The following is a 24,673-nucleotide window of genomic DNA, read 5'->3' on the forward strand; positions in this document are numbered from 1 at the left end:
AAGGTGCTGTTGGAGCATGTGTCCAAAGTGAGGCTGACTATCAGATAATGGAAACCATGATGTCTGAAGACTGAGCGCAGCACATGGCAATGGCTTGTGTGCATCGCTCTGAGTACGGGCGGGCTGTGGGTGGGGCGGGCTGTGAGTGAGGTGGGCTGTGGGTGGAGGTGGGGCGGGCTGTGAGTGAGGTGGGCTGTGGGTGGAGGTGGGGCGGGCTGTGGGTGGGATGGGCTGTGGGTGGGGCGGGCTGTGGGTGGGATGGGCTGTGGGTGGGGCGGGCTGTGGGTGGGATGGGCTGTGGGTGGGGCGGGCTGTGGGTGGGGTGGGCTGTGGGTGAAGTAGGCTGTGGGGAGGGGTATTGGAAGTATGCCAAGTCTTTCCATGTGTGCTCACTTCTGGGAAACAGGAGTGCCCTGTGAACTTGGCAGCTGGAACTGACAGCTAATATCTGTCCTGCTGCTTAAATAGTGACAGTGAGGTCAAGGTGATGTAACAGAAGTCACTCTTCCCAACTTAGCTCCAGCTACTTAACCCAAATGGACAATGAAAGCAGCTTGGCCACTCTAATTCCTGGGTGTGAAGACAGCTTAGAGCTGTGAGAGCCATTTTATTAGGAAGCAAGGGGTAGCTTCAAGAAAGAGAATATCAGCATGAACCTAGGAGCGACTGCCTTTTTTTCTCTTCTTTAGAGAAATAGATTTTCTGTTGTTGGTGGAGGCCCTTGAAGACTGTAGCTTAAACTCAACTGGAAAGTGGTCACTGACATCCAGGGCCTATAGGGAAATGGAAGTAGAATTAGAGGCGGAGTGCTGAGACATGCCGCGGAGTTATCAAAGACTGCATTCAGGAGTGCAAGGGACAGGATGCTGCTCTTGGTCCTGCTCCTAGGAAATGTTGGCAGATCTTAAGTCTCAAGAGCAGCCCTCCTGCAGTTCCAGGGTGTGGATCAGAGAGACAAGGTGGTAATCTTACCTCCTCTTCAGACAACTCATACGCTTCCTGAAAGTCAAAGATGCCACTGGAACGGGGAACCATGGAGTTGACTATCTCTTGCCCACGAAGCACAATCCTGGAGTGGGGACAAGGAAGGTGCATGAGTTAGTCCAAGCTGTAGAGTTGTGGGACCGGAGTTTGATTCTAGAGTGTGTTGAGCAGTCTGGCCCACTTGCCATCTCTGTAGCAAGTGCTTACTATCCACAGCTGAGTTTGGCTTTCGTTTTGCTGCCGGTGCTGCAGTTTTGTAACTTGTCCAAAACCTAGAAATATCTGGGAAGAGGGAACCTCAATATGACAAATTTGCTCCACCAGATGGCCTGTGGGCATGTCTGTGACGGGCTTATTTTTAATTGTTAATTGATATAAGAGGATTTAGCCCACTGTAGGCACTATCATCCCTATTCAGGAGGGCCTGAGCTACAGTAGTGGAGTACTTCAGTTTTGTTTATCCAAAGTAATTTATTAAACAGTCATGAACAATAAAAGAACTGCCAGAGGTATCACAATCCCTGATATCAAATTGTTCTACAGAGCTATAGCAATAACACCAGTATGGTGTTACCACAAAACACACTTTACTGATCTATGAAATAGAGTTGAAGACCCAGAAATAAGTTCACACACCTATGGACACCTGATTTTTTTTATAAAGAAACCAGAAATACACACTGGAAAAAAGACAGCCAGCATCTTCAACGAATGTTACTGTTCAGATTGGATGATTACATGTAGAAGAATGCAAATAGATCCATACCACCACCCTGTATAAAAGTCAACTCCACCTGAAACAAAGACCTCAACCTCTAACCAGGTGCACTGTATCTGCTAGAAAAGAAAATAGGGAATAGTCTTGAACTCACTGGGACAGGAAAAGTCTTTCAGAATAGAACAGCAATAGCACAGGCATTAAGACCAATAATTAAGAAATTAATGAATGGGGCCTTGTGAAAATAAAAAATTTCTGTAAGGCAAAGGACATTGGCATTGGCACAGGGGACAGTTTACTAGCTACACATCAAAAGACAGCTAGTATCCAAAATATATGTAACTCAAAACATGAACATCAAGAAAACATATAACCAAATTTAAAAATGAGATACAGATTTTTAAAAAGAACTCTTAAAACGTGAAGCAAAAATGGCTAAAAAAAAAAACTTAAAGAGGTGTTCAACATTCTTAGCCATAAGTTTAATACAAATCAAACTACTCTGAGATTCCATCTTACCCCTGTCAGAATGGCTAAAGACAGCAGTGCAAGTGACCGCTCATGATAGAGAGTTTGGAGTAAGGAAAACACTCATCCATTGTTGGTGGGAGTACAAACTTGTTCAGCCACTATGGAAATCAATATGGTGGTTTATCAGAAAGATAGGAATCAGTCTACCTCAAGATGCAGATATACCACTTGGGCATATACTCAGAGGACGCTTCATTCTATCACAAAACAGTTGCTCAAACATGTTCATTGATGCTCTATTCATAATCGCCAGAAATTGGAAACAACCTTAATATCCACCAATGGATGAATGGAAAAAGAAAAATGTAGCCCATTTACACAATGGACTATTACTCAGCAACTGAAAATGAAATCATAAAGTTTGAAGGTAAATGAAGCTCGATAAAATATCATCCTGAGTGACAAATACGGTATATATTTACTTATTTGCTTATATGTGGATGTTAGCTGTTAAGTCATTGATAAGCAAGCTACAATTTGTATAATCACACAGGTTAGGTTGAGAGTAAAGGACTAGGGGAGGGTTGGGCCTTCCTAGGAAGGGGAACTGGAAAACTGACAAATACTGGGGGAGATGGAGCCCCAACTGGACATCTCTCATCACCAAATGAAGCTTCTAGTACTGGGAATGGGCTATACCAAATCAAGTTGTTAGCCAAGAAGTCCCATGGGAACACGCAAACAATCCAGGCTATTGCCAAGGCTCTCCACAGTCGACAGTAAGGCCCTATTGTTGAATACAAAACCTATTCAGTGAGTTGAACACAGAGAAGTCAAGCTGGAGCCTACCTAGAGCCTTCACCCTTATGGACCAGTACTGTAAATACTGGGATTTAGTTACTCTGCATGCTACGGAGAAAGCTAAACAGCAATCCACCTGCAAACTTTCTACCTGCGAGAGTGACCTGCCTGCAAGTTATGCTGGTGCAGTAGTGGCACAATGCTTGTGGAGTAACCAACCAATATCTTATGTAAGTTAAGACCCATTCCATGAGCTGGAACCCACACCCAAACTGTTTGGGTGACCAGAACCTGAGACTAGATAGGCCAGGGACCTAGGGGGAAACCAAATACTATTGTTCTGCTAAAGGAACACAGCAATGAAATGACTCCAAATGACCATCTCCTATATTCATAGATTCATGATGCCCTGCCTGGCTATCACCAGAGAGGTTTCCTCTTGTATCAGATGGGAACAAACACAGAGACCCACAGTCAGACATTACGTCCAGTGAGAGACCTTGGAAAAGCTCCGAAAGGGAAGTCTCCATAAAATCCTTCCTCTCAGGGTTCAGGGAACTCTGAGGAAGAGAAGGCAGAAAGATTATAAGAGCCAGAGAAAGTGGAGGACAGAAAGGAGTTAAGGCCTTCTAGATACAACAGGACAGGCACATGTATGAACGTACAGAGACCGTGGTAGCATGCACAGCACCAGGTGTGTTAACACACCCTATCCCTAACCCTGACAGTCACTACTTGACAGTCACTTGCAAATGAAAATCTAGTTTTCTCCAAGGGAGTCTCACTGGGAAAACAAACTCATGGTAAGGCTAGGCTTCAATCTCAGCAGCAGATAGGATTTTACTCAACAAAAAAGAAAAACTCAGCAGCATCTTTGGAAGCTCCTTCTGTCATAATGTTACGTCAGGGTATCCTCCCCCTTTTATCTCACAGCTCCTTTACATATATAGTGTGGCTTCTGGTTGGGGTTTTTATAGGGTTCACGTGTATTTGTATATATGGATCTATACACATTTCTTGTGCTTTTTCTTGGGCTCTTTTCCTTGTTTGACTCTTTTGTCCTTTTCTAATTGTTTTTGTTTTATCTTATTGTATTTTATAATTATTTTTTATAAGCCTGTTTGTTTTCTAACAAGAAACAGAAAGGGTGTAGATCTGGAAAGGAGGGAAGGAAGAGAGTATCTGGGAGGAGTAGGGGGAGGGGAAGCCACAATCAGAATGGATTGTATGAAAAATTTTTTTAATAAATGAAAATAAATAAATGAAAAGGAAAAGAAAAGTAACTGGGTAATTTAGGAGGACCAGGCCACTGGAGCATTCCTTCTCAGTCTCTGCTTCACTCTCTGATTTAAGGTCCTGTCTTGGTTGCCCTTGATAATAGACTATAACCAGTAAGCTAAACTAAACAAAACAAATTCAGTCAGAAACCCGATCTCAAGGCTATAAGACAGACATATATCTCTGACCTCCAGTACATACTCACTTGCACTTACCAGCACACACACACACACACACACACACACACACACACTCAAGTAACAATTTAAAAAACAAAACAAAGTGGCCTCTAGCATTTGCCAAGGAAGGCAAGCAGGTAGGTCTATGTGATCTTAGTGCCTTGCCTAATTTGTGGAAAGTGGATCAAACTGCCCTTCCATGGCTCTCCCTAAGATTTTCTACTTCTGTGTGATGGCTTGGTTTCTGGGTTTAAGCTGCTGGGGTCCCATAGCTGGCATGGCCGATTGAGCCGGTACTATCTACCAGCTTGGTGGAAGATTCTTGAGAATGGGAAGAGAGGCCTGGGAACTTGAGAGGCTATAAGTTCTCACACTGGGCTTCCACTTTTGAGGACTGAAACAATAATAGACAAAAAGGAAACTGTAGCCTCAAAAATCCCCAAGAGGAACAAAGGTGGCCAAGAGATGGGTATAAAATCCAGACCTCAGACCTAAGAAGTAAGCTTGCTACAAGGATGGCCTTTATGTGCTTCCTCAGCTGGCTGAGCACTGGGAACAGCGGGCTGTGCAGTTTCTGCTGCAGATGGTCACTGGCACTCATGCTTCAGAAATTCCCGAGTTCCTTCTAGCTCAAAGAACAGAGCTGACAGTGCTTAAAAAAATCCCAGGGAAAGTTTCAGTGCACAATGATTGTGAGCATTTAAACATGTGCATCTGCGTTTCTGTGTAGCAATAGTTTAAAAACTATTCAAGTCAGGCATAGAGGCGCTGTAATCCAGCACTGTGGAGGCTGAGGAAAGACCAAGAATTCAAGATCATCCTGGGCCAAATAGTGAGTGTGGAGGCAGCCTGGGCTACGTGACAAAGCCCTGTCTTAAAGCAGAAAGTAAAAATACTGTTGTATTAAATACTCTCATTTGGGGGCTTAGTGGTTAAGAGCACTGACTGCTCTTCCAGAGGTCCTGAGTTCAATTCCCAGCAACCACATGGTGGCTCACCACCATCTGTAATGGGATCTGATGTCTTCTTCTGGTGTGTCTGAAGACAGCTACAGTGTACTCATATATATATATATATATATATATATATATAAATGAATGTTTAAAAATATACTCTCATTTTAAATTTGAAAGTTATTTCCTTGTTGAGGTTCATGCCATTACAAGCATGTGAGATCAGAGAACAGCTTTGTGGAGCTGGATCTCTCCTTCCCTGTTGTAGGGATCAAAGTCAGTTCTTTATGCTTGTGAGGCAAGTACCTTTACCTGCTGAGCCACCTCGCTGCTCTTCCTTGACTTTCCAAATAGTACCCAAGGGTCATAAACATCGGCTCAAGATATACAAGTCAGCTATACGTTTCAGCAGTGTTTCTAGCAGCAAGGCCCTGGTAACAGCTGATTGGCTAGTGGTGGCAGTGAGGTGACCTGCTGCGGTCTATGTTTGGGATAAAATTGGTGACAACACAGGAATTGCTTGTGGCCATGGCTTCCTGAGTGTTTCAGGTATCATCTAAGAACATACAAATGTATTTAGCACTGGTCATAAGACAGACATTGTGTTAAACATTTTGCATGTGCTATTTCATTTCTCTCATTATATTCCTACAACTGAGTTACTTCCAATGCTACAATCAGGGATTTACAAGTGAGAAAACCAACACAAAGTAAGAGTCTCTCAGTTGGTCACAACACGTGAAGTGGTGGAGTTGAGACTTGAACTCTGGCCCTTCTGATATTAGTGCTGGCCACTGCTAAGTTTGCGCACAACCACACAATTCGTAAGAAACCAGCGGGCCCAGCTGCAGCTGGAATGATCACATGGACACAGGGCTAGTCTCCAAGTCAAACCACCACTACCTTGGATAGTCACCTGTGATCATCCCAGTTGGGACTGTGGACTGTTTACACTTCCACAAGAAAGGTGGGGAGGGTTACAAGACCAGTTCCTGAGTTTTGAGCCCCTCCCTACCGCCTGCTATATGCAGCTCATCCCCTGATGCCCATGGCCTGGGGAAGGGATAGAGTGTATAAACCTGCTAAGATTAAGGGATCCAGGCTTAATCAACGCAGTTGTGAAAAAGGTCATGATCTCTGCTAGGTGAAGACTTCCTGCTATGGCCACTTGCCAGGGATGCACCCACACTCCAGAAAGTAAACTCCCACCTAGGATTTATAAAGAAACCCAGCAATCTCACGAGTTCCCTGGAGTGAACTTTGGTGGAACCCTACCTTGGTTTGCTATTGGGATAGTAGGGTATGCATTGTTTACGTCTCCCCCAGGGAAGAACTTTTAGCTAACAGTTTTGAAATGGAGCTGACTCCTTCTCAGGCTGCTCTGGGCCAAATGCAGCCTCTGCAGAGGTTCTCACCGATCATAGGCACAGCTGGTGCTCTTCTTGACTGTGGTGTCCTCTTGGTCCCCAATTAGCCAAACAAAGTTGGGGTCTGTCCTCAAACGGATGTTCTGCCAGGCCTTCTTGGGGACATAGCTACAGCCGGCGTTGAAATCACCCATGAAGATGAAATTCTGAAAGACATATTTTAGAACCATCACTTGGTAAGCACTGGAAGACATTCATTCATCACCAGCAGCCAGGACCCACCTTCCACATTCAGTAAACAAAGAGGTATGTTTGATTGGTTGGTTGTTTTGGTGTGGTTTGGTTTTGAAGTTGGTATAGCTCCGTGTAGTCCTAAATGTCCTAGAACTTGCTCGGTAGATCAGACTGACTTCCAGCGTAGAGATCCTCCTGCCTCTTCCTCCCAAGCACTGAGATTAAAGGCCTGCACCACCGCTGCCTGGCCACAAGAGTATAAAGAAATCTTTCCTGACCTGAACTGGACCCCTTCCCATATATTTTTACTCATTTTATACACATACACAGATACACACGCATATAAACATATATACATATATACATACCTATGCATATATAGTGTGTGAGAGAGCGTGTGTGTGTGTGTGTGTGTGTGTGTGTGTTACATCAGAGGATGACTTGCAGGAGCTGGATTTTTTCTGTACTGCTGTGCATTTCAGTGATGGAACTTGGGTCATCAGGCTTGGGCAGCAAACTCTTTTACTCACTGACCCATCCATCCAAATTTTAACTCCTGGCCACAACACACTAGAGTGTGACTAGATTTGGAAGTTGGATACTTTGTTGCTTGTTTTGTCTTGAGACAAAGTTTGTGTAACCTAGCTATGTAGCCCCAGGTGGCCTTGGACCCCAGGTTCTCCCGCACCCATCTCTTAATCCTATGCACCGCCACAGCCAGCTGGAGAATGGGTCTTTAGTTAAAACGAAGGCAGGTGTGGGGCCCTTTATACTTTATACAGGAGCAGGGTGAAGATTTGCTCCTGGCTTTGATCACTAGCATGACAATAATTAGTGAAGAACTTTAAGTAAACTTTAAGAGGTGGTTAGAACACAGGAAGACACAGAGGAAAGACAGCCAGCAGAGACAGCAACATCTTCAGGCAGAGGACAGAGGTCCCAGAAGGAACAGCGTTGACCTCACACACTGGCCTTGGCAATGCAGGCCAGCCAGCAGTGACAGACCAGCCAGAGTTGTTTCTGTGTCCTTTCTTTTAAAAATGTATTTATTTTCATTTGCCTTGGTGTTTTGCCTACATGTATGTCTGTGTGCGGGTGTCAGATCCCCTGGAACTGGAGTTACAGACAGTGGTGAGACACCATGTGAGTGCTGGGAATTAAACGTGGGTCCTCTGTAAGAGCAGCCAGTTCCCTGAGCAATCTCTCCAGCCCTGCATCTTTGCTTCCCTTCTAAGAGAGGAGAAAACAGGTTCCAAGTGACTCACAATTTTGACAAGGATGTGACAGTGAGAAGAAGGAGTAGGAGAGAATGCTCACTCACTGTGTCATCCGGTTCTTAGTCACCCTCTCTCTGTAGGCGGTTGTGCACAGGTAGCAAGAACACTGTGATCCCCCTAAGATCTCCCTCCCATAAACATTGCAGCAAGTGTGAATGAATATACACCTCAGTACCCAAGAGCCAAAATGCACTTGCGGAGTGTGATGATACTTTGGTGTCTCTTGTGTCCTATTGTATGTGTTGAGGTCACTAATGCCTATTAACACTCAGTACTTAAAGACAGATTCCTAAGGGAGGCAGGCCTAACACCAGCTGATGGAAGTGCCTCCATGACACCCACAAGGGCCAAAGGAAGAGAATTTTAACATTCCACACTACAGAGGAAACAGCCTATTTCCTTTTTTTTTTTTTTTTTTTTTTTTTTTTTTTGTGCTATTGTTTGGGATGATTGCTGACCTGTGAGTTTTTATTTTAATATCTGCAATTAGGATGTACCTTGAGATTAATGTAAACAGTTAAGGACAGAACATGAACTCCCTGACCTATGTACCCTAGCCTGCATGGAGTGACTAACTAAACCCAATTCAGCTTGGTTTTGAAAGCGTCATTAGCTATGGCAGGAACAGGTTAGACTCTGACACTTAAAGGGATCAAGCTGACTGCTCTAGGCCACACAACCAAGCAGTCTGCTCTCCTGAAGTTCCTTATCCAAGGTTTCTTCCTCGGGACCTATTGATTGATTGATGCTCAATATATTCTTGCTGTGTGTGTGAGATTCATCATTTGTCCTGGAACTTACAAATAAGCAATAAAATACATCTTTGGGCTTCTTGCTGGTCAGTTTTGGCCAGCTGTGTCTACACTTGCCTCATCTCTTACCTTGAGCAGAGGAACTGAAGAGGAAGAGGGGCTCTCAGCATCATATTCCGAAAGAAAAAAAGAGGAATTTGGTAGGAAAGCCATCTGAGCACTTCCCCATTTAACAGGTGCTTCCTCAAACCCTCAGAGCCTTCCAAATGCAGAGGTGGCGGCTGTCTTGAGGAGCAGCCTCCGTATAACTTCTCTACATGATCTTGCCACTTGCATCTGAAACTCCCGGCCTCTAGACCTCACTGTTCTCAGCTGTGAATAGGGACAACTTGTGGAATTGCTCAGTATGTGTGGTGGGTGTCCATGTGGGCAAGGACACATGGAGGTGTACTTGTGGAGCCAGATTACATCCTGGGGAGCGTTCCTTAGGCACTGTTTCTTTCTTTCTCTTTCCTTTCTTCCTTCTCTCTCTCTCCCCCTCTCTCTCTCTCTCTCTCTCTCTCTCTCTCTCTCTCGTGTGTGTGTGTGTGTGTGTGTGTGTGTGTGTGTGTGTGTGTTTGAGTGCTAGCCTAGAACTTGCCAAGTAGGCAAGGCTTCAAGGCCATTGAGTTCTAGAGATCTGCCTGCCTCTACGTCCTCAGCACTAGGATTATAAATTTGCACCAGCATACCCAGATCTCTCTCTTTCTCTGTCTTTAACTCTCTCTGAGTCTCTGCCCCCCCGCACCCCCTCTTTCTTTGTGGTGTAGGGAGGGTTGTCTACTGTCTCATGGTTTCTGGAGATTGAACTCAGGTCCCAATGTTTTCAGGGCAAGCACTTCATCAACTGAACCATCTCCCCAGCCCCTCATTAGATTATTGAGAGAGTTAAACTCACCTGTTCTTGTATAGTCCCAGCACACTGCCTAGGCCTCGGTGCCAAATGCTGACCTCCAGTATAAATGCAGCAAAGCATGAATTCCCAAGACCCGCTGGTACAGACCCAGGCAGCTTTAGCAAGAAGGATGCTTAGGGCTGAAGAAAAGCCTGAGATGAGGCTGTGAATAAGTAGTGGCTTGCACATACTCTGCCCCCTCACCCTCCTCTTCAATAGCTGGGTGCTGCTTGATGGAACAAAACAAGCACAGAGGTCCTCACCTCTGCCTTCCATCGGCTTTTCACATCCGCATAGACATCAACCAGCTCATCTATCTCTTTAACGGAGGTCTCGGGAGTTGTGTGCAAGGGGACAATCACGAAGTCCTGGACAGCTGAGGAATGGCAAATAGGCAGTACAGTGAGAGTTCTGGAATTTTGGTTTTTTTTTAAAACACAGAAATGTTATAAGAATATGTTGTTTTAATTCCAGGTGTGAGATATGAGGCTGTCCTAGTTTGACCACAGCAGCTGACTATGATTTGCCTCATGCTCTGTAAGGGGTGTGATTTTGCCAGCTGCAACTAGATTCTGATTTGAAATTCTGGGGACTTGTCAAAGGGTATAAAAATGCTAGGTCCTCAAGAGGCATGGTTGGTTGTTGGCTCACTGTTGATTGCTACTAGTCACAGTTTGTTAAGTAGTCGGGCACAAAAAACAAAACAAGAAGAAATTAATATCCTGCAGTGCAGATTAACCTTGTCCCAAGGAACTCAACACCCTAATCAGCAAGAGGTAGTCTGACAATAACATTGCCCCCTTTCTGACCCTTGACTTTATTAAGGGATCTCTTTCCTTTCTTTACCCTTTTTTCTCTCCTATCTAGTGTTAGGGAATTGGAAGGGTGGAATAAAAGGGATATAGAAGGGTGTGAAAAAGAACACAGAAAGGAGCCAAAGTCCAGCTACAAGGAGGTACACTTCCCGTTAAGGGCCCATTAATACTGCCTGAGGAAAAACTATCTCTTCTAGGAGTTTTTCCTGCTGCACGTGGTGGAACTTCAGGGATCTTAGTGCCATTAGGATACTTGTTTTCTTTCTGGACATGGAAGATTCTGCACACCCAACTGTGCTCTCTCCAGCTATAGGGAAGCTGGTGGACATGGTACCTGTTGGCACTGTGGCTTCTCCTTTTTCCTTTCTTTCTTAGAGTGTGTGTGTCTGTGTGTCTCTGTGTGTATGACAAATTACATTGCAAAAATCACATTGCAGAGTTGGTTTTCTCCTTCTATGTGGGTTCTGAGGATCTCACCTGCTCTTTCTTTTTCAAGTCTTCATTTTTCTCTTGGTTTACTTAGAGTAATAAAAATTATGTTCTGTGACTGTCATTCTTTTCTAAGAGTAATAAATTCATCTGGGTGGTGTGGTACACATCTGTAATCCTAAACTTGAGAAGCTGAGAGATAGGATTAGAAGTTTGAAGTCAGCCTCAGTTACAAGAGAGTACCTCAAAAATGAAAAAGACAATCTACATCAGAAAGACAGAAGGCTACTTGTAGTAGGGCTTTAGTGACTACTTTTGTTTAAAGTGGCCTCCTGGGGCTGTAAGTGTCCAATGGTTAAGTCAGGGTGAACAGTTGGCATATGTGCATTTATTTTGTATGTCTCCTCTGCTACATTAAACTTTGGCTCAGATTCTGAGCTGACATGATCACCATTGAAGGAAGCAACGAGTCTCTTGTCCCCTGAGACTGAAGACAGATGTTTTCATAATTCCAGAAACAGTGAACCCCAAAGGCAGGTCAAGCCCTGACAAAAACTTAGGCCGGAACCGCAGACAGCAACAGAGTCCTCCAGGCCACCTGACTTGCTCTCCCGAGGCCAGTCACAGAACTAAAAATGACATCATGACCAGGACTGGTGACCAGTGTCCACTCTACCTCTCCTGGCTTTTCTTTGCTGTCTCTCTTTGCTTTCTGGGGGTCTTGCGAGGGTCCCCCGGGGCAGGGCTCAGGACAGTCCTATCTGACTCCTGCTATCACCACAATGGCGGTCATGCCTCTCTTGTTTCCCCACCACTGTCCAGATAGGACTTGAGGGCAGCAGGTGGCAGACCTGATTTGCTGTGAGTCCTGCACCCCGGCCCCAGACCAAGGACTCTGATAGCATGTGTAGCTTTTATACTAAAAAGGAAAAAGAAAAATGGAGGCTGGGGAGTTCTTTTGTAAACAAGAATAAAAGAAAAAAAGAGGTAAAAAACTAGAAAGCAGGTTCTGAAGGTACATAGCTTTGTTACCAGTACATGGGAGATTGAGGCAAGTTCTATCTGTGAGTGTGAGGCCAGCCTGGTGATACCATGCCTCAAAAAACAACAAAGAAGAAGGTTCTAGAGAGAGGGGAGCATTACTATTCTGGCAGAGGATTGGAGTTTGTTTTCCAGAACCCATGTTGGGTAGCTCACAGTTGCCTATAGCTCCAGTTCCAAAGCACACACACACAGAGGAGAGAGAGAGAGAGAGAGAAAGAGCACTCTGGGTTAGGTTCCCAGCACCACATAAAACAAGGCATGGTTGCATAGGCCTGCAATTTCAGTATTCAGAGATGGACACTGAAGGATCAACAGTTCAAGGCCAGCCTGGATTGTGTGAGGCCATATATCAAAAACAAAACATGATGGTTAGGCTGAGGTAGTGTACTTCTGTAATCTTAGCTTTAGAAAACAAAGAGCAGGTAGGAAAGCCTGGAAGGTGGAGTCTCAGGAAAAACAGATTTGCTTAGCAATGCAGGGCCTTGCCTCCCTTTGAGAAGAAATGGCACTTGCAGATGGAGGCTCTCCCTGCCCCGCCTGGCACAAGCACACTGGAAAATGAATAGGATTGCTGCACTCACTGTCCTCAGCAGCCTCTCTCTTTTTCTACTGACAATTCCCACACCTCTTTTGTAATCCTTTCCCAAGTGCCCTCCTCTAAACTAATTAACCCAGGGCAGAAATAGTTAATGCCATAGTTTTGGGTGTTGCAACAGTGTGGGGTGGGTATAGGCATACTTCCTTTAATTCTACGTAGACCTGTTTGCCTAGATTGGATCTAGGACCTTGTGCATGCTAGCCATGTGCCCTTTCACTGACTTATACATTTGGCCCTTGGCATTTTGAAAAGGGTCTCACATTATAGCTCAGGCTGACTTCAAACTGGCCAATCCTTCTGCCTCTGCCTCCTGAGTGCTGAGATTCCAGGCATGTGCCACCATGTCTGGTGAAATCTCCGCCTTCTATTGAGTACAGTGGTGACCTGGAATATGGTCTTTTGGTTTGGTGGCTTGACTTACAACCCTGGCTTGTCATTAATAGCTTTTAGTTGTTAACAGCTTGTCTGGCTACTTGAGTAGCTGGATTTTGAGCAAGTGATAATGCCTTTGAGCATTATCACAATGCCTCGGTTTCTTCAGATCTGAGTAGGGGGCAATCCCAGCCCTATACCTCAGGACACTGGCCATTAATTATGGAATAGTGGTGTCATTGGGGATCAAAGTGCACCTGATGTGGCTCTTCTCCCTCCTGGCAATTTGTGGAGAGGACTGCTACACTATGGAGTGACTTGACTAAAGGGAGAGTGAGACTCTTGGGGTTTTCCTTTGGTGACCCCTGCTTACGACTTTTGGAAATGAAGGACTTGACAGAGACCAAGGACTGAGATAAAGCATTTCCATGACTCTGAATCTCAAGAGGGTGGAGCTATCAGTGATCCTGGAAAGTGGTACCCAGGCTGGGAGGTCCTGCATCCCAGCAGACCAGCTTCTTTTTCTCAAGTATTAACTCTCAGCTCAGGCATCCCATAAGACAATGCATGAATCTGAGAGCATGGCTTACACATGCTCAGGGTTATGCCCCTTCCTGGGCTGCTGGGGAGGTAACTAGAAGGGCTGTTATGGTTTAAATATAAAATGTCCCACCTAGTGTCAAGTGCCTGGTCTACAGCCAACAATAGTATTTTGGGAGGTTGTGAAAATTTTAAGACGTGGGGATTGCTGGAAGAAGTGGGTCACTGGGGAGTGACTCTAGGGTTCCCCTTGGGCCCTGGTGCCTTTCTCCCACCCTCCATCATGAGGGGAAGAAGCCCTGTGGCACCTACTCTCATTGCCATAATGCTCTGCCTCACCACAGCCCCAGAATCCATCCCGGATGTGACCTGAACTCTCTGAAACATAAATAATCTCCCATCCTCTAAGGTGTTTTGCATCCAGTGTTTGGTCATAGCGACCTCAAGAGTAACTTATATAAGAGTCATGGTCTTACCAGTGAAGGGTGCCTGGAACCAAACCACAAATGGTTCTCTGGAAAACACGTCTGTGTCTCCGTCCTGATAGTCATGGTAGAGGTATTTTGCCTTCACAGACACCAGCTTCTCCCTAGAAGAGAAAAACGAATTCCTCGCTGAGTCCTTTGTTGGGAACATAGTTTCCTTTGACTTCAGAAGTTTCCAGAGCAGGCTCAGTTGACGGTGGGGGATCTGGAGGACCTTTCCCTAAGAACAGGCAGTCAGCTCTTCTCCACAGACTTGGTCTGTGTTACACCTGCTATTGGGCACACAACAAGTGAGTGTTCTTTAAACAGATTGGCAGCAGGAAGCCGGTGAGAGTCCTCTGTGTTACAGTCATGTGCTGGGACAGGCCTTCCCCAGGAAAACACAGAGCCTCTGTCCCCAGCCAGTCATTGCTGTTGCAATGCTGCTGTGTCTTCTAGTTAATGACTGCACACTTTCTTACTAAGGTTTTTAGGTGATTTGCTTTGACACAGGGTCTCATCTCATATACCTCAGGCTGACCTTGTACCAGCTGTGTTGCTTGAAGATTCTCCTGCCTCCTCCATTGGAGTAGAGTGCTGGGACTTAAGACCCATGACAACACAACGCTAGGGATGGACCCAGGTTTGCAGATGCTGGACAATCACTCCATCTACTGAGCTACAGCCCCAACACACATGTCATCAAGTTGACAGCAAAGATTCTGATTGATAATGATAAATGCCTAGAGACCAGAATCAGATGTTTTTGTTTTATTTGAGCAGGGTCTCGGTATGTAACTCTCACTAGCCTAACACCATGTAGACCAAGCTGGCCTCAAACTCATAAAACTCTCCTTGCCTCTGTCCCCCAAGTCCTGGGGTTCAAGGTATATGCTACCATGCCTTGCCTAGAATCTATTTTAAAGGAAAACATGGTGCCCATATTTTGGTCAGCTCATACTCACTTGTAGAGGAAGGCATACTGCTCTTTGTATGTGTTTCTTCCAAGTCGAGAACTAATCACATAGTTGTATGTTGTGCTTCTTCTTGAATTTCTAGAAAACAAGATATTTTAGTGTGTTGTAAACACCGCACACACTTCTTCAGCATCTGCCTTCACCCCTACCCCTGCCTCCAAATCTCTAGTGCTAGCATATAGTACCATGGCTTGCTATTATTTCTTGCCCTAAAAACATGGCTACTATTTTTACCCCCTACTCCATCATGTGTTGTTGTTGTTGTTAGAGACAGGGTTTTCTGTGTTGTCCTGGCTGTCCTGGAACTCACTCTGTAGATCGGGCTGGCCCATCTGCCTCTGCTTCCTGAGTACTGGGACTAAAAGTGTGTGCCACCACTATCACCTGGCCCCCACTGTAGGATTTAGTAACACAAGGCTAGGATTTGAGGGTAGAGCTTTTGTTCTTAATTTCTTAAAAATGTATTTATTTATTCACTTTACATCCCAATATTAGGCCCCTCCTCCAAGCACAATCGCACATGGATCCTCCCACCCATTCCACCCTCCCTCTCCTTTGCAGAAGGGAAGCCCCTAACTGGGTGTTATCCCCCCATACCCCACTGCCTTTCACATCAAGTTGGTACGAGACTAGGTGCATCTTCTCCTCCTGAGGTCAGAGAAGGCTGACCATTGTGGAGAATGAGATGCCTTTTCATTTCAAACTCCATAAGCTTTGGCCTGCTTCTATAGGAATCACAGGGGCCAGAGATGGTACAGGCAGAATCAAAAACCCTTGCTTTGGATTTTTCAAGATGGCTTAGCAGATAAAGATGTTTTCTGCCAACCAAGCCTAACAGTTTAAGTCTTCAGCATCCAAAGAGTGGAAAGAAAGAACTGACCCCTGAAAATTGTTCTTTGACCTCTAGATGCCTATCATGGGACATACACGTGTGCACTGCCATTGCTGTAACTCCTGTTTCTTATGTCTCCTGTCCACATACCACTTCTGAGGTCTACCGGATGCCTCCTCTTCTGAAGCCCCCTGGGACCTGCTTAAAACTTCTGGTACAGATTTGTAACAATCAACTATTTATTCCTGGTGTCTAGAGCTTCACCATGTAGGGAGAAAGAAGACAATAGACTATCTCTGGCTTCCACAGGGAAACTTGACCCTCTCTGTGAATATATCTAATCTGCTGATAACCTAGTCCAGACAGTCCTATACTGTTTCCCTCCATTGGCTCCCAAAAGGATCTGGGACCTGATTAGTATCTGGCTGTCTTGTGATCAGTTGGAAAAGACAGGGGGTCTGATTTAGGGACCAGTTTAAACTTTACAAAAATGTCTTGGGCTTCAAATGTGTGCTGTAAGCCAGACCCAACCATGGAAGGCGTGAGGACTGCATTCAGTTTGGAAGGCCAACCCTCTGCAAGCTCTAACCCACTAGGTTTTGAGGCAGCAAAATGCTTCTGAAGAACCCCACTGTAAGGTGGCTCACACTCTTTTCTTTTTACAGTGGACAAAGAGATATGTTAGCAGCTTCAGAGTTAGATCACATGTACAACATGGTCTTAGCATGTGTTCATTCAACTGAGAGACCATCAAGGGTGTAGCTTTTTTTCTGCTTGGGGTCCTCAGTCCAGTCTAGGTAGGTTGAGGATAGAGTTGTGAAAACCTCTTACTTCCAGACTGGCTCCAGGCTGACTGGGGGGAGAAGTCTGGAGTCTACTTCTCCCTTTGGCCCCTACACTCTTAAAAACTTCCCTGAAGGCTGAAGGGGCTAAATTAGAACCCAGGTCTAAATGTAGATGACGTGAACAGGCCTCTTCTCATGGTGTGTTGCCTTGACACAGACCCTACAACAAGAGACCTCCAAAACAGCGAGCAGAAGCTCTCCTCTTTCTGAGATGTCTGTCTTGAGTAGTTTACCACAGCAGTGAAAAGCTAATGAGCATGGTAGCTGGTCAATCATTCAGAAGGATTATAATCAGTATTAACAGAGTCCTTTAGAACTACTAGAAGATACTGCTTTCATTTCCACTATCTGTTCCTTCCCTTCCCCCACTCTCTCTTGGGTTTTTCTGTGTAGCCCTGGCTGTTCTGGAACTTGCTGACCTTCAGATTTAGAGATCTGCCTGTCACTGCTTCCTGAGTGCTAGGATTAAAGATGTGAGCTACCACCACCACCGCCGTTGTTGTCACTGCTGCTGCTGCTGCCTCCAGGTTTGGGTGGCCTTTTTTTTTTTTTTTTAATATGTTGCCTAGGCTGACCTCAAACTTGTGATCCTCCTGCCTCTGCCTTCTCCTTCAGCAAATCCTACTGATGTCCACTACCACAATCAGCTATACTGAGGGTAAAACACTCAAATATCACAGAAGTATTGAAGCAAAAAAGGCCTCCTATTCCTTCACTGACTGAACACCGTGGTGACTTTTTCCCAGATGTAGCCATTAACAGTTGTTAGCTCATCCTCCCAAGTCTTTCTTCCATGATCATCCAGACATACCCCTCCTTCCAGTATTCATGTGAAAACTAATACAGTGACCTGAACTCATGGAAAGTATGAGGCCCTCTGCCTTTCACCTTTACAGCAGGATTCCTTAGCTCAGCCTCTTACCTACCCATTTCACTTCTCTGTCCTAATTCTTTGCCTTTTTAAACTCTTGTTTTTACTCGAAAATATTAAAACCTGCCAGGTGAAAGCACACAGTGAGAGACAACTCAGCCCTGGCCACACTGTCCAATGATTAGAGTAAATGCCAGCCATGGTACTGGTTTCTATACCCCTTCCATAGTCAGGTGCCCTTGTACTTGACTTTACAATGTCTGGGGACCCATCCTGTTCCCCCTTTACCCATTCAACTTCTGCATCAGCATGGGACAGATGTTGTTGTTGCTGTCCTTGATTTCCATCAGCAGTATAAGGTCACAGCGTTTGATGATCTGTAGAGAGAGAATTCTCAGAGTTTGAGGCAAACCTTTCATCAGACACGTGCTGGGAGAGACTAACCTCAGAGCCAGGCTGACTCCATGACTTTCCATTTCTGAAAACTGACAGACTAGGCCTAAATCTCTGTTTCCCAGAAATGAGAACCTGGATCCAGGAACCAGGGGTCAGCCAAACACAGCTGTAGGCAACCAATCTCAGGACACCTTGTCATCTGGCCTGAAGTGAGGACAGGTAACTAGAGTGAAAAAGCAACCCCTCAGGGAGGTCTCTAGAGCCTAACCAATGATAGAATTAGTCAGACCCATGGAGACAGAGCTAACCAATCAAGGTAAAAGGGCACATACCCTTCCCTGGAATTCCCCTAACAGACAATAAAAAGCTAGGCCTACTAGCCCACTCCATTCCCAAATGGGGAAAATCCTGCATGCAAAAAAAATTGTTGGAATAAATGCTTTTTGTTTTTTTTTTTTTTTTTTTTAAACATAGTATTTGAGTTTGGGATATTCTCTGGCAATCTTGGATCCTAACAGGTGGGCTCCAAGCACCACAGTCAAGTGGCTGCTAACATAGCTTAGTCTCTTCCTGAACGAAACGAAGGGCTTCCTGGGAGCAGTGCCTTAGTTGTGGCTGTGCCCCTTTGTGTTTTGATGATGTTTGCCATTGTTTTGAGATACTGTCTTGTTGTTTAGGCTGGTCCCAAACTCTAGTGCTGAAGGGATCCTCCTGCCTCAGACCTGAGTAGCTAGGATTGCAGGCACATTGTGCGCCCAGTGGTTTGATTGTCGCTGTTCTTTAGTTCATTTTTGTCCATTTTAATTTTTAAAAATCAATTCTTTATTCGAGACAGAGTCTCATTATATAGCCCAGGCTGGCCTAAAACTTGAAGATCTGCCTGCCTCTACCTCCAGAGTGCTGGGATTAAGGGTGTGCACCACCATACCAGGCTGGTATTTCTATTTGAAGGATGAGGATGTTGAAGATCGAACAAGGTTAAGTACAATAACTAGTCTTGAAGCTAGAAAATATCCACAGAGACACCTGATCTAAGCAACCCTGTCCAGAGCCCTAACTGTCACCCTCCCCCACATCTACAGCTTGGGTCTGCTTGCGAGGTCATAGCAATAAGTACGTGCTGCATCTTTAATGACTAAAGGTTCTGGGCTGGCTATCACAGATATCAGGAGGCCTAGTTACAATCATAACAAGTCTAAGAGCTAACATTTATCGTAAACCTACTTCACAACAACACTAAGAGAGGGTTATGATGGTTAGTTAGTTAATTAAATCTAGATGCTAACTAAACTTGGAGTAGTTACACAATTTTTCTGAAGTCACACAGCCAGTACAACCGGAGAGCCAGGATTCCAGTGCATCTTCAGTCACATCTGCAGCAGAGTGGGATCCAGACTGGCAGAGACCCGGGATGCAGCTGTGAGGAAGCTGAGGACTGGCTGATCAGGAGACCCAGATTCTAGCTTAAGCCCATGGCGTCAGCCACGCAGGACTCACTAGCAGCCTGCTCGAGCTATCCTGGTGGTTCGTCACTGTGTGGTTACCACACCTTTCTAGAAATGACTGTAAAAGGTACACATCTAGTGTGTGTAATGGCACACACCTATGATCCCAGCATTGAAAAGCAGAGGCAAGCAGATCTGTGTGAGTGTGAGGCCAGGGCTACCTAGTGAGACCCTGCCTCAACACACAAAGACAAATGTACACTCTTTGATTCCGTTTTTCCATTTTGATTCTTCACAATCACAAGCTAGATAGAGTGAGAGTTTGAGGCAGTACCAGGGATGCAGGTAGTCAAAAGTAGATTATTATTTCTAAGGCCCAGTGAGTACTAAGACTTACAACTTCCTGTTTGTATTACCACATAGACATGCTTGCATGTGTGTGTGTGTGTATGTGTGTGTGTGTGTGTGTGTGTGTGTGTGTGTAGGGTGGTGAGTATCTGTGTTTGTGGGTCTACATATACCTCTATTATACCTCTATATGTGAGGGCATGAGGAGCTTCCCTTCCTGTTTTCTGAGACAGGGTTTCTCATTGGGACCTGGCTTGAAAATCAGGCTAGGTGAATACACAACGAGCCCCAGCAATCCTGTTGTCTCTGCCTCCCCAGCACTGGGATTGCAAGAATGCACCATCACATTTGGCCTGAGGAACCAAAGTCAGCTTCTCATGCTGGGTCACCAAACAGCTTACTGACTGAACACCTGCCCGGCCTCGTCTTTCTTTACCACCGAGAAAGTCAGTACTTGGAGTGGTTGAGGAAATCTGTAGGTTTTCATAGCTTGTTGGGAAGAGCCAGGGTCAACACTGACTGTTAGGATGTCCCTCCTGCTCTTCTCCACCAGACAGAGCTTGTCATTCTCCCAAGCAGAGCTCCTGCATCTGTCACATCATCTCTGAAAGGAGAGCCAGACACTCCGGGCACTGGGATGTTGGGAGAGGCTCGTCAGCCTTCCCAAGCCTTATATTACATGATGAGTATTGTTTTCTACAGTGCTATATACTGAGTTCTTAACAGGTGGGCTCAGAGTCCACCCTTGCAATCATCCTGATTTTATGCCCATTCTACAGATGGAACAGCTGAGCTCAGGGCACAAGCCATCCAATGCAGCGAGGCACATAGGGTAAGGAAGTGGATTGAAGTGGTTTATCCCCATTATGTTATGCTGTTTCCTGCTTAAAGACATCAGGTAGAGCTTCTCCTTACCCAAGATCACTCTATACCTCTGCAGACTGTCCCTTCCCTCTCCCTCAGAGCACAAAGGATTCCATCCATATTACCATGCAAGTTCTTTAAAAATTTCTGCCCTTGGAGGTTTTGACTGCATAGTAGTTGGCATAACTGCCTTCCAGGCTGTGGTAACTTCTGTGAAGGCAGGAATTTGGTATTGGCTAAATCTTAAAGGGTCCAGAGCTTGGTTATGAAAGGACTGCCTAGGGGTCTCTTCCTGAGTAGTAGGAACCAGAAAAAAACAAAACAAAACAAAACAAAACAAAAAAACATAGCTTTTTTCCTGGAACTGTGTCCTTTTGAGAATTCAGACAACAGGATTTTGCAGATTCTTGTCTGAGGAAAACATCCTAGAGATATAGCAAGGAAACTAGAAACTAGCATCAGCTGGAGATACAGGGTTCAGAAGCGCTTGGTAAGCAAGGACCAGGGATGTCGACAGGAAATCTGGCTTGTTATCTCAGGAAAGAGGATTTGAGCCCATGGCTTACACTTGCTCCATGAGAGGGACCTTGGCCTCTGGCATGCTGATCTCCTTGGCTGCTGAGTGTAGTGGCCAGGAAGCGGTCTGTAGCAGAGAGGGCTCGCTACTCACCTTCTCTTGATGTTCAGCTTACTAGTGCTTGGAGGAAGCAGCTCTATAGAGGTTCCGGGGGCTGTGAAGAGGGCTACCCCAGCAGATGGGACTCCACTCAGTTGGTAGGATTCTTGCCTGCTGTACACCAGTCTCCAGTATAAACAGGCAATAGCACACATCTTTAATCAGAGCTCTCAGGAGGTAAAGGCGAGGGGATCAGAAGTTCAGGTCACCCTTGGATACAGAGGGGGTTTGACCAACATAGGCAATCATAAGGAAGACTAATAATATTCTTCTAAGCTACAACTTCTTGTTTTACTTTTTGTTTTGGGATTTTTGGGGGGGAGTGGGTTTTTTCTTCTTCAAGACTGGGTTTCTCTACATAGCCCTGGATGTCTTGGAGCTTGCTCTGTAGACCAGGATGGCCTCGAACTCATAGAAATTGACTTGCTTGCCTTCCAAGTACTGAGAAGCTGGGAGTCAAGGCGTGTACCATCACTGCCCTGCCTAAATCATTATTTCTAGTGTTACCTAATACCTTTTCATGGTACATTTTCATCACTAAATTGCATGCTTCCCTACTTGGGTTGTTTGCATTCTTTTGGTGGCAAATATGTCTTTTTCCTTGATCCAAGCGCTAACTATTCTGATTGAGCACTAGGTGTTTGGGGTCAACTGCGACTATTCTGTTAGATGGCTCTGAGAGTTCTGGGGTGATTGACTTTGTGAGAACAGGATGAGGCATTGACAAGGCTTTAAACTTGTAGCTGGGGAGATGCTGTGTGAGGAATGGAATCACCAAAGAACAAAAGCACAGCCCTCAAGAGTGTGGCAACATTTCCAGGGTTGAATAAATCAGGAATGTAGATAGGCACTTAGGTCCCCAGGCTCTCCTGGGCCACATGTGAAGAACTTGTGAAATACTTTCCTTGCATGTCAGATTTCTCCATTAAGCCATGGTGTCAGAGTTACCACTGGCTCAGCACAGCTGTCCTGGTAAAAACATACCTAGAGGTGGTTAGCTTATCCAAAGGGGAGAGTCATCTAGGGCCAAGAAGCATCTTGGCAGGAGCACAGCAGGTCTTCTGCCTGTATCCTGTGCCCTACAGTAGCCCGACTTGGGCCTCGGCTCAGCTCAGGTGGGCCTCACTGATTAGCCTTGCCAGCCTCTCGGGTGGTATAACCCACTTTAGGTGAAGTATCAGGAAGAGAGGGGACCTTGAGCTCCCTCAGCTGATAGATGGGGTCTTCTGGCATTTTCACCATACAGTGGGACCTCTGGTGCTGCTGCTGTTATTGGTGGAGGTGGTGGTGGAAGTGGTGGTGGTGATGATGGTGGTGGAGGTGGTGGAGATGGTGGTGGTGGTGGTGGTGGAGATGGTGGTATGTGCTATATTGTATTGAGATAGGATCTCATGTAGACCAGATTGATCTTTAATGTTCTACATAGCTGACGACGACTTTGAACTTCAGACCTTCTTAGCTCTCTAGTGCTGCAGTGTGGGATGCCACACGTGGTTTATGCAGTGCTGATGCTGGAACTGTGGACTTCACAAATGTCAAGCAAGCATCCTACCAACTAAATCCTACCAATTGAAGTAAATCCTAATCCCACTCTTTTTGTTTTTAAGTAATAACTAACCCATGGAGTCCCAGCATCAAAACCTGTGGAACAGAGAGTCAGCTGATGCCAAAAATACAAAAGCAGCTTTCCCAGATATAGGTCGTATTGTCCAAGGACAGTAATATTCACAAGCAGAGAAAGAGCAGAACTGAGAGGTGGGAGATCGATGGGAGAGAGGGAGGGAGACAGAAGGGGGGCTGGCTCTCATGATTCACCAAGATTATGAAGCTGAGTCAGGCGGGCTGCAGTAGCTCCCTCCCTACCACCTCATCACCCTTCTGACTTCATCCTCCTCAGTAGCCCTTGTTCACAAGGTTGACAAATGACACCATGTATTTACGTGACTAACACAGACATTCAGTATGTTCAGTTAAAGCTAGCAGAACAGCAGCCTGTACCTGGAACTGACTGCCAGCCAGACTCTGGCAAGAACATCACATTTATCTGCTCAAGTAAACTTGCAACACCCCCGAGGGAAATACAGACCCACCCAGTCTGAAGACGGAACAGAAAACACCCAAGCTGAGGTGGTTATGGAGAAGGTGGCTAAGCCACCGTAGTAAGCTAGGAGTCAGCCCTTACCTCCCTACCACGCCAAAGGCAACTTCAGATCCCTTGAGTCTGCAGCTGGGAGAAGGTGCAAGGGGTTTCCAGGGCAGGAACATGACTCACCTTCACAATGATATCCATAGCATCATGGTTTTTCTTCTTGCTCTCTCCAAAGGACCTCACATTGAAGGAGCAGAGCCTCAGGGCCAGGGCACCATGGAGGGCAAGGATGAAGAGCAACAGGGAAGCCAGGCGTGAGGACGCTGGGTGCAGGGACATCTTTGCACTCCTGGGACTTCAGGCCGGATGAAGACAGGACCTTGCTCGCTGTCTTATAAAGCTGGCTGCTAACAGGAATTACTGGATCCCTTCAGGCCACTTTCACTTCTCTGAGGAACTCACCATCACGCGTTTCAATCCCAAGGAAATGAAGACAATGAGTTAGCCTTTATGGAGTCCTCTGGTTCCGTTGCCCTTCTAAGGAAAACGGCATGCTGAATGTACACACCAACCTCCTTCAAAGCCACTCATGATCTCAGTGGGCAGGGATTGGGGTGGGGTTAGTTCTGATCTCTGGGCATGTCTCCTGTGGTAGCCATGGGCCTTTTCCTGATAGTTGATGAGCTTGGAAGTGTCCACCCAGAGGGAACTGGACTGGTGGAGCCACCTGCTGGATGATAAGAATTTGATGAACAATTGCCACTGGCCACATAGATGCTGTGTCTCTTTAGCCATGTCTGTGGGTGCACAAGGTCAGGCTTAGTTTGAATTCAGTTAAGCAAAGGATACCTTGGAATCTGAGGAAGGCAAGGTGGAGATCCCAGCAGCAAAAGTGTCACAGGCTGAGGCCCTCGGAGGCAGCAGAGATAGTTTGCAAGATAGTCCTCAGGATGGGCAGGGATGGGTCGTGTGACCCAAACAGGTGTTCCCAGTGGCTGACGTTGTAATGAGTGAGCGGCCAGACAGCAATCCTACAGTGTGCACACACTACTGTGTCATCACGTCTCACCAGCAGCTTCGGGTTGTGGCGAGGATGGAGCACAATTTAACGTTGTGTAAT

The 24,673-nt window shown here is 45.7% G+C and overlaps 1 protein-coding gene across 1 annotated transcript; it reads right to left on the bottom strand.

The window, feature by feature from the left end:
- Positions 1-598: 598 nt before the first annotated feature.
- Positions 599-23,892, bottom strand: DNASE1L3 (deoxyribonuclease 1L3; the record flags this gene model as incomplete). The annotated part of the gene is made up of 8 exons (XM_080926145.1): positions 599-773; positions 973-1,069; positions 6,800-6,957; positions 10,212-10,324; positions 14,223-14,335; positions 15,176-15,265; positions 18,024-18,112; positions 23,737-23,892. The coding sequence occupies 8 exons, from the start codon at positions 23,890-23,892 to the stop codon at positions 657-659; spliced, it is 933 nt and encodes a 310-aa protein (XP_080782271.1). The 3' UTR covers positions 599-656.
- Positions 23,893-24,673: the final 781 nt, after the last annotated feature.

Source organism: Micromys minutus (genome assembly GCF_963924665.1).
Source record: "Micromys minutus genome assembly, chromosome: 12".
Lineage (NCBI taxonomy): Eukaryota > Metazoa > Chordata > Mammalia > Rodentia > Muridae > Micromys > Micromys minutus.